This window comes from Amblyraja radiata, chromosome 4 (genome assembly GCF_010909765.2).
Source record: "Amblyraja radiata isolate CabotCenter1 chromosome 4, sAmbRad1.1.pri, whole genome shotgun sequence".
Lineage (NCBI taxonomy): Eukaryota > Metazoa > Chordata > Chondrichthyes > Rajiformes > Rajidae > Amblyraja > Amblyraja radiata.
In genome coordinates this window covers 118797423-118814272 of record NC_045959.1, presented here as the reverse complement: position 1 = coordinate 118814272, position 16850 = coordinate 118797423, and the positions used below count along the sequence as shown (strand labels likewise).

At 47.6% G+C, this 16850-nt stretch overlaps 1 protein-coding gene across 1 annotated transcript in view; it reads right to left on the bottom strand.

Annotated features, from left to right (window-relative positions):
* The window catches only part of LOC116972611 (mitogen-activated protein kinase kinase kinase 3-like), a 46347-nt gene that overhangs the window by 4959 nt on the left and 24538 nt on the right, over window positions 1-16850 (bottom strand). Inside the window, exons 11-15 of the mRNA XM_033020426.1 lie at window positions 16005-16097; window positions 13124-13315; window positions 11701-11849; window positions 6103-6234; window positions 3806-3935 (exon numbers count right to left, since the gene is read on the bottom strand). Coding sequence (XP_032876317.1) covers window positions 3806-3935; window positions 6103-6234; window positions 11701-11849; window positions 13124-13315; window positions 16005-16097 — 696 coding nt within the window. The remainder of the gene's footprint in view (window positions 1-3805; window positions 3936-6102; window positions 6235-11700; window positions 11850-13123; window positions 13316-16004; window positions 16098-16850) is intronic.

Here is a 16850-nt window from a genome sequence, read left to right as displayed (position 1 = left end):
TCACCTATCCATGCTGCAATTGCAAGAACTGTTTTCCCACCATTTTCCCGGCCTTTTCCATCACAAGTCTTCCTGTCGCATGGAAAAGGGGAATGGTTTCCAGCTTCGAGCTGTAGTGAAGTTATCAACAAGGGCGATGTCATCTTATAAACAGGGTGGAACACCATTGAAAGCAGCAGGAAATTATTGCTGAACAGAGGCATGATCCGATATATGCACAGCCCCGTTTAACATTAGTCTGCTGGATCCACAAGAGAACTAGAAGTCAATTACTATTGAATGCAAAGCACCCGACATAACACGTTGCAATAGACAATAGGTGCAGGAGTAGGCCATTCGGCCCTTCGAGCCAGCACCACCATTCAATGTGATCATGGCTGATCATCCACAATCAGTACCCCGTTCCTGCCTTCTCCCCATATCCCCTGGCTCCGCTATCTTTAAGAGCCCTATCTAGTTCTCTCTTGAAAGCATCCAGAGAACCGGCCTCCACCGCCCTCTGAGGCAGAGAATTCCACAGACTCACCACTCTCTGTGAGAAAAAGTGTTTCCTCGTCTCCGTTCTAAATGGCTTACCCCTTATTCTTAAATGGAACTTATTCTCCTTATTCTCAGAATGGAAAACACCTGCCTTTAAGGTCGTAAGGAAACATAGAAACATAGAAAATAGGTGCAGGAGTAGGCCATTCGGCCCTTCGAGCCTGCGCCGCCATTCAATATGATCATGGCTGATCATCCAACTCAGTATCCTGTACCTGCCTTCTCTCCATACCCCCTGATCCCTTTAGCCACAAGGGCCACATCTAAGGAGTAAAATTAGGCCATTCGGCCCTTCAAGGCTACTCCGCCATTCAATCATGGCTGATCTATCTCTATCTCTCCTAACCCCATTCTCCTGCCGTCTCCCCACAACCCCTGACACCTGGCTTTATGGAGATACAGCGAAGAAACAGGCCCTTCGGCCCACCGAGTCCGTGCCTGCCAGCGATCCCCAAACGCCAACGCTATCCAATTTACAGAAGCCAATTAATCTACAAACCTGCACGTCCTTGGAGTGTGGGATGAACCCGGAGCACCCGGAGAAACCCCACGCGGACACAGGGAGCACGTACAAACTCCGTAAAGACAGCACCCGTAGTCAGGATGTAATTCCCTAGGTGGGAAGTTTAACTTTTTTTAAATATATAACGCCTCACATGGGCCGGCACGGTTAGCGCAGCAGGTAGAGCTGCTGCCTGACAGCATCAGAGGCCCAGGTTCGATCCTGACTACGGGTGCTGTCTGTACGGAGTTTGTACGTTCTCCCCGTGACCTGCGTGGGTTTTCTCCGGGTGCTCCGGTTTCCTCCCACACTCCAAAGACGTGCAGGTTTGTAGGTTAATTGCCTTTGGTGAAAAAAAATTGTCACTAGTGTGTGTAGGAGGGTGCATGTGTACGGGGTGATCACTGGTTGGTGTGGACTCAGTGGGCCGAAGAGTCTGTTTCTGCACTGTATCTCTAAACTATACTTAACTAAAGACAGAATTTCACTGTGCCTAGGTACTTAAAGGGTTGACGGTGGAGATACAATGGGAAAGATTTAAAGACCGCATGGACGAACTCCAAATATTGTTCATCCCTGTCTGGCGAATTACAATGGGGAAGACGGCTCAACCATGGCTGATGAGGGAAGTCAAGGATAGTGTTAAATCTAAGGAAAAGGCATATAAATTGGCCAGAGGAAGCAGCAAACCGGAGAACAGGGAGACATTGAGAACTCAACAGAGGAGGACCAAGGGATTGATTGAAAAAGAGCATGATAGAAAACTTGCGGGGAATATAAAAACTAAAAGTTTCTTTAGATATGTGAAGAGGAAAAGATTAGTGAAGACAAGTGTAGGTCCCTTACAATCAGAGGCAGGTGAATTTATAATGGGAAACAGGGAATGGCTGAACAGTTAAACGAGTCTGTCTTCACTAAGGAAGACACAAACAATCTCCCAGAAATACTAGGGGACAGAGGATCTAGTGAGAGGGAGGATCTGAAGGGAATCCACATTAGTCAGGAAATGATGTTAGGTAAACTGTTGGGACTGAAGGCAGATAAATCCCCAGGGCCTGATGGTCTGCATCCCAGAGTACTCAAGGAGGTGGCCCTAGAAATCGTGGATGCATTGGTGATCATTCTCCAATATTCTCTCGACTCTGGATCAGTTCCTGTGGACTGGAGGGTAGCCAATGTAACTCCACTTTTGATTTAGACAAAGGAATTAAATGTGACATCTCCAAGTTTGCGGATGACACAAAGCTGGGTGGCAGTGTGAGCTGCGAGGAGGATTCTAAGAGGCTGCAGGGTGACTTGGACAGGTTGGATGAGTGGGCTGAAGCATGGCAGATACAGTATAATGTGGATAAATGTGAGGTTATCCACTTTGGTGGCAAGAACAAGAAGGCAGATTATTATCTGAATGGTGTCAGATTAGGAAAAGGGGAAGTGCAACTAGACCTGGGTGTACTTGTACATCAGTTACTGAAAGTAAGCATGCAGGTACATCAGGCAGAGAAGAAAGCTAATGGCATGTTGGCCTTCATTGCGAGAGGATTTGAGTTTAGGACCAAGGAGGTCCTACTGTATGCAGTTTTGGTCTCTTAATTTTGGGAAGAACATTATTGCTATTGAGGTTCACGAGCTTAATTCCCAGGATGGCGGGAATGTCATATGATGAAAGAATGGGTCGACTGAGCTTGTATACACCGGAATTTAGACAGATGAGAGGGGATCTTATAGAAACATATAAAATTCTTACGGGATTAGACAGGCTAGATGCAGGAAAAATGTTCCCGATGTTTGGATGACTCCAGAACCAGGGGTCACAGTTTAACAATAAGGGGTAAGCCATTTAGGACTGAGATGAGGAACACATTTTTCACCCAGAGAGTTGTGAATCTGTGGAATTCTCTGCCACAGAAGACAGTGGAGGTCTCATGTTTTCAAAAAAGAGTTATTGTTCTTGGAGCTAAAGGAATCAAGGGATATGGGGAGAAGGCAGGAACGGGGTACTGATTCTGGATGATCAGCCATGATCACATTGAATGGTGTGCTGGTTCGATGGGCCGAATGGCCTACTCCTGCACCTATTTTCCATGTTTCTATGTTTCATGTGATAATACATTGTCACAAAGTACCGTTCATTCACATTGTGTTTTACCACAGACTGTCGTTACAACAGACAATAGGTGCAGGAATAGGCCATTCGGTCCTTCGAGCCAGCACCGCCATTCAATGTGATCATGGCTGATCATCCCCAATCAGTACCCCGTTCCTGCCTTCTCCCCATATCCCCTGACTCTGCTATCTTTAAGAGCCCTATCGAGCTCTCTCTTGAAAGCATCCAGAGAACCGGCCTCCACCGCCCTCTGAGGCAGAGAATTCCACAGACTCACAACTCTCTGTGAGAAAAAGTGTTTCCTCGTCTCCGTTCTAAATGGCTTACCCCTTATTTTTAAACTGTGTGTGTGGCCCCTGGTTCTGGACTCCCCCAACATCGGGAACATGTTTCCTGCCTCTAGCGTGTCCAAACCCTTAATAATCTTATATGTTTCAATGAGACCCCTCTCATCCTTCTAAACTCCAGAGTGTACAAGCCCAGCCGCTCCATTCTCTCAGCATATGACAGTCCCGCCATCCCTGGAATTAACCTTGTAAACCTACGCTGCACTCCCTCAATAGCAAGAATGTCCTTCCTCAAATTAGGGGACCAAAACTGCACACAATACTAATGTAGGACAGACATAGCACGGAAGAGAATATCCAGCCACGACATACCTTTGATATCTCTGTGTACGATCATGTTGCTGTGTAGGTAGGACACTCCCTCGAGTATCTGCCCGGTGTACTTCCTCGTAACATTCTCGGTCAGAGCACCGTAAGCTTTAATCTGGTCCTTGACTGAGCCCTGAGTGAAACAACAGTCAGTGGTTACAGGAAGAAGGCAGGAGAATGGGGTCATAGAGTCGTAGACTGACACAGTGTGGAAACAGGCCCTTCGGCCCCACTCGCCCACACCAGCCAACATGTCCCAGCTGTAAAATGCTGGAGTAACTCAGCGCGTCAGGCAGCATCTCTGGAGAGAAGGAATGGCCGACTTTTCGGGTCGAGACCTTTCTTTAGACTCAGCTCCCAGCTACATTAGTCCCACCTGCCCGTGCTTGGTCCATATCCCTCCAAACCCATCCTATCCATGTACCTGTCTAACTGTTTCTTTAACTATGGGATAGTCCCAGCCTCAACTACCTCCTCCAGCAGCTCGTTCCATACACCCACCACCCTCTGTGTGAAAATGTTACCTCTCAGATTCCTATTAAATCTTTTCCCTTTCACCTTGAACCTATGTCCTCGATTCCCCTACTCTGGGCAAGAGGTTGAGAGGGAAGGATAGATTAACCTAGAGAGAATGATGGAGTGGACTCAACGGGTCAAATGGCCCTAATTCTGCTCCACGAACTTACTGTTTGAGCGTTAACAATTGAAATAACAGATTCAGGGATCGTTTCTTCAGCTGTTATCAGGCACCAGCTGCATGGGCAACATCTCTGGAGAACATGGATAGGTGACGTTTGGGTCAGGACCAAAGAAGGGTCTGAAGAAGAATCCCAACCTGAAACGTCACCTATCTATGTTCCCCACAGATGCTGCCTGACCCGCTGAGTTACTCCAGCACTCTGTGAAACGTCACCTATCCATGTTCTCCACAGATGCTGCCTGACCCGCTGAGTTACTCCAGCACTCTGTGAAACGTCACCTATCCATGTTCTCCACAGATGCTGCCTGACCCGCTGAGTTACTCCAGCACTCTGTGAAACGTCACCTATCCATGTTCTCCACAGATGCTGCCTGACCCGCTGAGTTACTCCAGCATTCTGTGAAACGTCACCTATCCATGTTCTCCACAGATGCTGCCTGGCCCGCTGAGTTATGGTGCAGCAGCATCTATGGAGCGAAGGAAATAGGCAACGTTTCGAGCCGAAACCCTTCTGGAAATAGGCAACGTTTCGGGCCGAAACCCGGAAGGGTTTCGACCCGAAACGTTGCCTATTTCCTTAGCTCCATAGATGCTGCTGCACCCGCTGAGTTACTCCAGCACTCTGTGAAACATCACCTATCCATGTTCTCCACAGATGCTGCCTGACCCGCTGAGTTACTCCAGCACTCTGTGAAACGTCACCTATCCATGTTCTCCACAGATGCTGCCTGACCCGCTGAGTTACTCCAGCACTCTGTGAAACGTCACCTATCCATGTTCTCCACAGATGCTGCCTGACCCGCTGAGTTACTCCAGCACTCTGTGAAACGTCACCTATCCATGTTCTCCACAGATGCTGCCTGACCCGCTGAGTTACTCCAGCACTCTGTGAAACGTCACCTATCCATGTTCTCCACAGATGCTGCCTCCATGTATTTCGCGCCACGGGATCGATACAATATATAAGAGTGGAGACCACATGAGTCCGTGTCGATCTTCTGGGGTGCACTTGGGACCGTGCTGACCTGCTGGAGGTGTCTATTCGCACGCGGCTGAAGGGCTTGGACGAGTAGAGACAAGGATCGGACCCGTGGTGTTGGTTCGGTGGTAGACAAAAGTGCTGGAGAAACTCAGCGGGTGAGGCAGCATCTATAGAGCGAAGGAAATAGACAACGTTTCGGGCTGAAACCCTTCTTCAGACTGATGTGGGGGGGGGGGGGGCGGGGAGAAGAAAGAAGAAAGGAAGAGGAGGAGCCCGAGGGCTGAGGGAGAGCTGAGAAGGGGAGAATTCAGCAATGGCTACCGGAAATTGGAGAAGTCAATGTTTATGCCGCTAGGGTGCAGACTGCCCATGTTGGTTCGGTATCGTATAGGAAGTGTGTTTGTGTTTGAGAATAAAGTAGTTGGGTTGATCCAGTGCTTGACTCAGTGTTTTACTGAACCGGACTAACGGGGTGAGATTAGGATCAGAATTACATTGGAAGGTTGCCAATATACGTGAGTAGGGTGTGGGACGTTCTACAGAGGAAGGGGACAAGATTAGTTGGAGACAAATGCTGGCTGAGGCAAATGGAGGAATGAGAAAGAAGCCAATACTTACGCCGGGCATGTACTCTACAAAGATGGACAACCTTCTCTTCATCGAGTCCAGCAACGACCCGTAATACTGCACAATCCTGTGGTGACAAAGGTTCTTCAACAACTGGATCTCACATTCCAAGGCACTGACTTCCTGTAATAACAACAACATATTTAACCAATTGTGAAGTTCACAAGTGATTCAAGATTCAAGAGATTATTCAGTTATTCAAAAAGAGAGTTAGATTGAGCTCGTAGGGCTAACAGAGTCAAGGGATATGGGGAGAAGGCAGGAACGGGGTACTGATTGTGGATGATCAGCCATGATCACATTGAATGGTGATGCTGGCTCGAAGGGCCGAATGGCCTACTCCTGCACCAACTTTCTATGTTTTTACGATAGGAGCAGAATTAGGGCCATTCAGCCCAACAAATCCACTCTGCCATTCAATCATGGCCATTCTATCTCTCCCTCCTAACCCCATTCTCCTGCCTTTCCCCAGAGCCTCTGACACCCGTACGAATCAAGAATCTATCTATCTCCACCATAAATATATCCACTAGTGGCTTCCACACCCGCCTGTGGCAATGAATCCCACAGATTCACCACCCTCGGGTTAAAGAAATTCCTCCTCATCTCCATTTTAAAGGTATGTCCTTTAATTCCGAGGCTGTGCCCTCTGGTCCTAGACTCTCCCACTAGACTCTCCACATCCACTCTATCCAGGCCTTACACAATTTCACTATTCAAGCAACATTCTCATCATTTATGCTCATTGTAGTGTATTTTTGGTACTGACTTGGAACTGACTCAAAAGAACTCTCAGATACAGGAGTAAACTAACAGGCTTCTTTATTACAGGACGCCACCATGAGTCTCCTCCAGCGCATGCTTCACCTCGCACAAGACATAACATATGCTAATTATATTATATACATTACACTGCTCCCCCTTTAGCTTGGAGGCGAATAACACCATTTCTAGTACATTAAATATAATTAACACACAGTTGCAAAATTATATTATTACAGTCATCTTACATTACATCCTCATAACTGTAAACTGTATCTACACTTAGCACTTGTAATGGTTCATTCCACTCATCTTTCTAATCACTCTAGCTCTACCTGTATCTCTGCCTCTTCCCTTTCTAAATATCCTAATCTAATTTGCAGATTTCTTCCTGTTCTTGATATTCTGCTAAAGTTAACGTTTCCTCTGTTTCTGTTCCTTATTTGTGGGTGGGATCTGACACATGACTGCAGGTTTTCGTTTTTCAGTCGCTCTCTGTCGCTCAATTTCCTGGCGCTACGTATTTATCTGCTCTTGGTGTATAATGACATTCTGTAATGCATAATCATTTGTCCATTGCTCAGTGAAGGAAGCTCCATGTTGGACTATACTGAAGTGTCCTAATCACAATCGGTCCTGCATACTTTTGTCTCGACCGACAAGCCTCTCTTCTTTATAATTTTCTATTAACAGCTTTTTGCTCATCGTCACACATTTATTTATTTTTTTTATTTTTTTTAAATAATATTTTTTATTAGAAATAGACATATTATAAAGTATAGTTGCATATTATAGTAAAAAAACTTTTCATATACATCAGTCATACATTATTAAAATTTTCAATTGTCAATTACTTCTACTTCTAGTGGGTTTTTTTAATATTGAAAAAGAGAGAAAGAGAGAGAAAAGTTACAAATATCAAAAAAAACAAAAAAGGTGGATTGGATTACTTATAATACGTCATTGGAGATAGGTTCGTAGATTATAAAGTATGACTTTTCATCTAATCCTGAGTTCAAGTTTCAGTTGGGTTTTCGTGCCGGGCCAATCTATCCCGTCAGATAATTAATGAATGGAGCCCATATTTTATCAAAAAGTTCTTGTTTGTCCATTAAGACAAGTCTAATTCTTTCTAGATATAGGGTCTCCGACATTTCCACAATCCACATTTTAATTGTGGGGGTCGTAGGCCCTTTCCAAAATTTTAATATTAATTTTTTCCCGGTTATTATACTGTAGTCGAGGAAATTTCTTTGGCTTGTTGTGAGTGTTAAACTTTGCTCTGATATTCCAAGTCACACATTTATTTAACCGTTCTTTGCAACGTTGAAGCCTTTTCTGCTGTTCATCTATTTGTCTTCTTAAATCACCTTTCTGGTTATTCATCAAGAAGTAGGATCTATACTGTCCTTGCAATACAACAGTGGCTTTGATTTGCGCTCTGTATATTTCTCTTACTACATAAGCACGGTAGTGATACTGCACTACAACTGCTGTATAAATCGGTTTGAGGAAGTCTCTCCTATATCGTTTGTCTTTTGTATCGTTTCTGGATCGAAATGACTGCTTGTCGCATAGCTCTGTACCATACCCTTAATCGGTAACCACGGTATGCAGCTTGCAGAGTGACTACAGCCGCCTTTTGCATCAAGAAATGCTTTCTTGTAATGCACATTCTTATGAATGACTTAATACAGCGTGCTGCCTTGGTTTTCTCTACCAATACTCTGGCTTTGATCCCGCGGTATAAGGCCTGAATACACACCACTGCTTCTCTCAAACTCTTATACTGTCTCACTTGGACATCTCTTATCTGGCATGCTCTGTATTGTTGCTGTACAGCAATGGAAGACCAGCGTAGTTTCTTAAAATACTGACGCTGTTTATACATCTGATAATAAGTCTGTATGACCTTGACAGATTTATGCATGCCCCGCAGTTGCCTTCGAACAAGCATTCCACGGTAGGCTGCCTGAAGAAGTACAATGCTTCTGCGTACCTTAATCATTTTCCATTTGAAGGTGTGCCCTATAATGGATTTGTACTATTATAGCTGCCAATCGCATTGCCTTGTATTGACGGTATACTCTGTGCCTTCTAAATGCGGCTTGTATTACCGTTGCTGCCTTCTGTTTGTTCCGGTTCTCTCTCCGTACCTTCATTCATACCCCTGAATGCAGCTTGAATAGCTAGGGTTGCCCTTTGGATGGCAATTTCTCTTTGCCTTTGACTTCTGCCACTTTGCATTTGCCCTTTGTCCCTTAGCACTTGACCTTTGTCCTTTTGCACTTGACCTTTGTCCTTTTGCATTTGACCTTTGTCCTTTTTCATTTGACCTTGGTCCTTTTGCATTTGACCTTTGTCCTTTTGCACTTGACATTTGTCCTTTTGCACTTGACCTTGGTCCTTTGAGAGACTCTCTGCCCTCTTTAGTTCAGGCTCCTTGCCTCTGGACACCCTTGGAGGTTTTGGCGAGAAATGAGCCATTAAAGCCTCCTTACACTCCTCATACATTTTATCTGTGGGCGCTGCTGGCAGCAGTAACATGCGTAAGGTCTGATAACCCTCTCTTCCTAAGCCTAATATGAACCATGCTCTCTTCTTCTCCTCTGCAGCGATATCATTGGAAATGAAACAAGCCTCCAAGACTTTGGTCCATTTCTCAAAATTACTCCCATAATCTAACTGGGGCACGTTTCCCACAATTTGAAAAGCCATGCTACCTGTTGCTATTCAGGTGCACTGTCTTCTTTTCTCTCACTGTGTATTCTGCACTAGACTTAATCCTTCTACACACTAAGAAGTGATCCAGCCCACTGACTATTACTAATTCTTATAATAATAGATTTATACTATTAACCAACACTTCATGTTAATAGACATTTAGAACATTTTAACCATATTCCTGCTATGCACACAGATTTACTATTAATAACAGTGACCAATGCATCACATCCAAACAGTCCCGCTTTTCCTGTGAAGGAATAGTGAACAACGCATTGCATTCTACAGTCCTGCTTTTACTTTGATGGATTTCACCGGTCCAGCTTGTCGGCCTATGGACACCGGTGCCTTCTCGACCTCTCGAGCTGTCCCCACCGGTACTTTTGCTGCTGGCCTCGCCAGACCTCCACTTTTGCTGCTTTCTGTTTGCTGGCTCCTCTGGGCTTCACCGTTACTTTTGCAGCCGCTGGCTCGCTGCCAAGTCGACTAATGCTAGTTACTGCTGCTAGTTCCCGCTTCTCTCCCGCGGACCTGCTTCCCCCTCGACCGGCTTTCTCTCGCGACCGGGCTTTCTCCACTTTCTGCTCACGACCGGGCTGACTCTGCTCCTGACCGGGCTTTCTCTGCTCACGGCCGTCTCTTGCGACCGGGCTTTCTCGCACGACCGGTCCGCTTCTCTCGCGTGGCCGGGCTTGTTTTTCTCGCTGCTGGTCCGCTTCTCACGCGGCCGGCTTTCTCCCTCGACTGGGCTGACTCTTCTCCCAGCCGGGCTGACTCCGTTTTGTCGGTGGCTTCACTGGACCTGTCCGTGACCTACCCGGTACTAGACCCTCACTCGACGTCGTTGGCAGCTGGGCCTGGCTGTGGGCTACACAGCCCTGGAAAACATCCAAAGTCGGTGGCAGCTGCTGGGCCTCTTCTGCCCCTTTGCCTTGGCTACACAGCCCTGGAAAATGTTCCAGGTAAGTTGACACCATCGCTGTCCTGCTGGTTAGGCTTCCAGCTTTCGGCTGCTTTCTTCGGTGACACTTACTTACTGCCCCACCTGTTTTCCTTGCTTCCTGTTCCGACCTTTTTTTTCTTTGGCACCAATTCAAAACCATTTGGCTCCACTTTGTTTCCAAACACAACCTTATTTTTTTCTGACAGTCCTCCTTCTGTCCTTTAACCTCGTGGTGCTGTTGTTGTGTGTTTTGGTGTAACAATTCACCGAAAACTTATACAAAGACCATTCAGCTTGAGGAATTTGACAAAAAGAAAACAACTCAGTCTAAAATGAGTAACAATCCGAAGGACGACATCTTGCCACGTAGATACAACATAGAGATAGCCTGACAAAACTCTCCGACTTGTACAGCTGATGTTTTAAATGCAGTCCCCGGCATAGAGGGATCTGCAGGCCTCTCTTGTCCAGCTCGCAAACAACTGCGACACAACTCCGTATCTACAGTTCAAACTATTAAACAATCCTGTGTGTTGCAAAACAGTCCTGTGGGTGAGTTCACAAACTCTATCCCATCCTCGTCGCCAATTGTAGTGTATTTTGGGTACTGACTTGGAACTGACTCAAAAGAACTCTCAGATACAGGAGTAAACTAACAGGCTTCTTTATTACAGGAAGCCATCATGAGTCTCCTCCAGCGCATGCGTCCCCTCGCACAAGACATAACATATGTTAATTACATTATATACTTTACACTCATAATACTCATACGGAGTGGAAACAGGCCCTTTGGCCCCAAGTCCATGCTGGCCAAATGCCCCATGTATACTAGTCCCATCTGCCTGCGTTTGACCCTCTGAACATTTCCATCAGAACTGCCCCCTTAAAATTTATGAGTTACTCCAGCATTCTGTGAAACGTCACCTATCCATGTTCTCCACAGATGCTGCCTGACCCACTGAGTTACTCCAGCATTCTGTGAAACGTCACCTATCCATGTTCTCCAGAGATGCTGCCTGACCCGCTGAGTTACTCCAGCACTCTGTGAAACGTCACCTATCCATGTTCTCCACAGATGCTGCCTGACCCGCTGAGTTACTCCAGCACTCTGTGTCTCTCCGGGAGCTGTGAGGTTGGACAGCGTTGACCCAGTCACCAACCTTGCTGGTTTCTTGGCAGTCGGGGTCGAAGGCCACCTGTTTGACGGCCAGTTCTCTCCCTGTGTCGGCATCGTAGCACAGATAAACTTCTCCAAATGCTCCGCGACCCAGAAACTTGCCTAGCCTCCAGTTGACAGGAGCTCTCGGTGCTGGGGAGATAAGTTCAAAACATCCAGCTTTAGTTTTAGTGATACAGCCCAAAAACAGGCCCTTCTGCCCACTGGGTCTGCGCCAACCAGCGATCCCCGCACACTAACACTATCCTACACACACCATGGATTGTCCCCTTGTCGTGGTGGAGAAGCTTGCGTGGACCTGAGATCCTGAGAGCGATGCCGTCTGGAGCTATGCTCCTGGTAGGGCCACCCATGGCGGTAAGGTCGAGGGGGAGGTCTCTGACAAAGAGCCAATCCAACCAAGACCTCAACGGTGGAACAGGCGGAGGACGATGGCTGACAGTGGAGCGTCACAACGGCTGGGAAGGCGGATGAAGGCTGCAGCAGCAAAGGGTCTCCGGTCGTCTTGGACTCTATGCCACTGGATCCTGACCCAGATCTGTGAAGGACCGTGGGGTGGCTGTCTGTGCACCAGTCTCCCCACGTTAAACAAAGTCACGCACAGGCGTCCTCCAACCCTGGAGACACCCTTGGTCAGCCACGGCCGCAGGGGGCCTAAGAAGAACACCCACTAGGGACAATTTACATTTACACCAAGCCAATTAACCTACGAACCTGCACGTCTTTGGAGTGTGGGAGGAAACCGAAGATCTCAGAGAAAACCCACGCAGGTCACGGGGAGAAGGTGCAAACTCCGTACAGACAGCACCCGTAGTCGGGATGGAACCCGGGCCTCTGGCGCTGTGAGGCAGCAACTATAACGCTGCGCCACCGAGCCGCCCTATGTGGCATTTAGGTGTATTATCGTCACATGCACCGAGGTACGGTGAAATGTTTTGTGGGGACGAGGAAACACTTTTTCACACAGAGAGTTGTGAGTCTGTGGAATTCTCAGCCTCAGAGGGCGGTGGAGGCCGGCTCTCAAGAGAGAGCTAGATAGGGCTCTTAAAGATAGCGGAGTCAGGGGATATGGGGAGAAGGCAGGAACGGGGTACTGATTGTGGATGATCAGCCATGTTCACAGTGAATGGAGGGTGCTTGCTTGAAGGGCCGAGTGGCCTACTCCTGCACCTATTGTCTATCAGCCTTGATCACAGTGAGTGGCGGTGCTGCCTCGAAGGGCCGAGTGGCCTACTCCTGCACCTATTGCCTATTCACCACCGTCTGACTAGAGAAATTTCTCCCAGAAGAACGTCCTTTAATTCTGAGGCTGTGCCCTTTAATCCTAGACTCTCCCACTAGTGGAAACATGCTCTCCACATCCACTCTATCCAGGCCTTCCACTGTGTGAGCTCTGGTTGACTTACACGCCAAGGAGAGATGGTTGTCTTGGACCTTCAGGCAGGTCTGGTCCTCGTTGCTCCACTGAATGGTCCAGTTATTGTCTGAGTGTATGGTGTTGCCCATGCTGTCCCCGCTGAAGCTCTGCGAGCGGACCGAAGGCACCAGCTGGAAAAGGTTCTCCTGATGGATGAAACTTCGTGGAAAGGTCCTTCGCCCTACAAGAAAAACCACCAACAAAGCAAACCTCAAATTCCGCTCCGACAACAAGTGCTGGCTTTAGACTCTCCTTTGAGTTCGAGTGTAGTTTATTAGTTTAAGGGGTTGGACAGGCTAGATGCAGGAAGATTGCTCCCGATGTTGGGGAAGTCCAGGACAAGGGGTCACAGCTTAAGGATAAGGGGGAAATCCTTTAAAACCGAGATGAGAAGAACTTTTATCACACAGAGAGTGGTGAATCTCTGGAACTCTCTGCCACAGAGGGTAGTCGAGGCCAGTTCATTGGCTATATTTAAGAGGGAGTTAGATGTGACCCTTGTGGCTAAGGGGATCAGAGGGGATGGAGAGAAGGCAGGTACGGGATACTGAGTTGGATGATCAGCCATGATCATATTGAATGGCGGTGCAGGCTCGAAGGGCCAAATGGCCTACTCCTGCACCTAATTTCTATGTTTCTATGTTTAGTTTAGAGATACAGAGCAGAAACAGGCCCTTCGGACCTCCGAATCCGTGCCGACCAGCGATCCCCGCACACTAACACTATCCTACACACACTGTAGGAAACACTTTTCCTCACAGAGAGTGGTGAGTCTGTGGAATTCTCTGCCTCAGAGGGCGGTGGAGGCAGGTTCTCTGGATACTTTCAAGAGAGAGCTAGGTAGGGCTCTTAAAGATAGCGGAGTCAGGGGATATGGGGAGAAGGCAGGAACGGGGTACTGATTGGGGATGATCAGCCATGATCACATTGAATGGCGGTGCTGGCTTGAGGGGCCGAATGGCCTCCTCCTGCACCTATTGTCTATTGTCTATTGAGTGTAGTTTATTAGCTTAGTTTAGAGATACAGTGCGGAAACAGGCCCTTCGGCCCACCGGGTCCGCGCCGACCAGCGATCCCCGCACACTAACACTGTCCTACAGCCACTAGGGACAATTTTTACACTTATACCAAGCCAATAAACCTACAAACCTGCACGTCTTTGGAGTGTGGGAGGAAACTGAAGATCTCGGAGAAAACCCACGCAGGCCACGGGGTGAATGTACAAACTCCGTACAGACAGCACCCGTAGTCGGGATCGAACCCGGGTCTCTGGCGCTGTGAGGCAGCAACTCTACCGCTGTGCCACCGTGTCTGCCCGCCCTGTACCGAGGTACAGTGAAAAATCTTTTTTTTTGCATGCTAACCAGTCAGCGGAAAGACTGCATACCATTTTAAACATTGTGATAGTGCCTGCCTTAAACCAGGCGAATCTTTGTGTCGTGGGCCTACATGTGGATCTGCAATCACACAGTACAATCGCTCCACTCTTTCAAACCTCGACACCGACAACACCTCCTCCCTACCTTAAACATGCTAACGTCATTCATGTTATCCCCGTAGCATGTAAACGGCTCGATTGTAATCATGTGTTGTCTTTCCGCTGACTGGTTAGCACGCAACAAAAGCTTTTCACTGTACCTCGGTACACGTGACAATAAACTCAACTGGACATCTGTCCCAATTCCAGAGCGTTATATATGCTGGCCACCACTGAAAAGAATGCACATCTGGGCATCGAGAGGATACAGGATGTGTTCAGATTTGGACAAATTGCCAGTGTTCACTTTCCTCAACTCCGGTTTTTTTTAGAACTGAGACGAGGAAAAACCTTTTCTCACAGAGAGTTGTGAGTCTGTGGAATTCTCTGCCTTAGGTGGAGGCCGGTTCTCTGGAAACTTTCAAGAGAGAGCTAGATAGGGTTCTTAAAGATAGCGGAGTCAGTGGATATGGGGAGAAGGCAGGAACGGGGTACTGATTGGGGATGATCAGCCATGATCACATTGAATGGCGGTGCTGGCTCGAAGGGCCAAATGGCCTACTCCTGCACCTATTGTCTATTGTCAAACTCCGAGCCAAAGAGACACACTGATGTTCTCCCTCTGTGCCAGTGCTGTGGCTTCTGAACTATCATCCTGCACTCTTGAACAAGGAGGACTCGAGGGTGTGAGCTACAGGGAGAGGTTGAGTAGGCTGGGGGACTCTATACCTTGGAGCGCAGGAAGATGAGGGGAGATCTTATAGAGGGGTGCAAAATCACGAGAGGAATTGATCGGGTAGACGCACAGAGTCTCTTGCCCAGAGTAGGGGAATCGAGGACATATGTTTAAGGTGAGGGGGGAATGCTTTAGACAATAGACAATAGACAATAGGTGCAGGAGTAGGCCATTCGGCCCTTCGAGCCAGCACCGCCATTCAATGTGATCATGGCTGATCATCCACAATCAGTATCCCGTTCCTGCCTTCTCCCCATATCCCCTGACTCTGCTATCTTTAAGAGCCCTATCTAGCTCTCTCTTGAAAGCATCCAGAGAACCGGCCTCCACCGCCCTCTGAGGCAAAGAATTCCACAGACTCACCACTCTCTGTGAGAAAAAGTGTTTCCTCGTCTCTGTTCTAAATGGCTTACCCCTTATTCTTAAACTGTGTGGCCCCTGGTTCTGGACTCCCCCAACATCGGGAACACAATAGGAACCAGAGGGACAACTTTTTTCACACAGAGGGTGGTGGGTGTATGGAACGAGCTGCCGGAGGAGGTAGTTGAGGCTGGGACTATGGCAACATTTTAAAACAACTTGGACAGGTACATGGATAGGACAGTTTGTTGTATCTTTAAAGAAGTGGGTATCAGACAGATCTGTTGTTACACTGACCATCACTGTACTTCTTGCTGTTGTTTGAAAACGCAAACTGCCGTGGGTAAGAGCCTCCTTTTCCCGCCCTTTCGTACGAGTATTTAGAATGATCTGCAAGGGCAAACAACAAGACGATTGGCCATCATCCGACAGCATAATAGTCACGGCTTAATATCACAAACAAACAGACGATAAGGCTAGGTAGTCAAAAATGCTGGAGAAACTCAGCGGGTGAGGCAGCATCTATGGAGCGAAGGAATAGGCAACGTTTCGGGCCCGAAACGTTGCCTATTCCTTCGCTCCATAGATGCTGCCTCACCCGCTGAGTTTCTCCAGCATTTTTGTCTACCTTCGATTTTCTTTCTTTCTTAAACATTCGTTCCCAACCAGAATCACTGCCCCCAGCAGATCTAATATCACCCAGGGGTGTCTGGTCCATGCAGTCTTCTCCCCAGGGTAGCAGAATCGAGAATCAAGTCGAGCCTTTGTCAGCACTGGGCCTTTACTCGCTGGAGTTTAGAAGAATGAGGGGGACCTCATTGAAACTTACAAGAACAGTGAAAGTCTTGGATAGAGTGGATGTGGAGAGGAAGTTTCCACTAGTGGGAGAGTCTAGGACTGGAGGTTGTAGCCTCATCATGAAACGATATTCCTTTAGGAAGGAGATGAGGAGGAATTTCTTTAGGCAGAGGGTGGTGAATCTGTGGAATACGTTCCCACAGAAGACTGTGGAGGCCAAGTCAGTGGATATTTTTAAGGCAGAGTCATAGAGGAATACAGTGTGGAAACAGGCCCTTCGGCCCAACTTGCCCACACCGGCCAACATGTCCCAGCTACACTAGTCCCACCTGCCTGCGCTTGGTC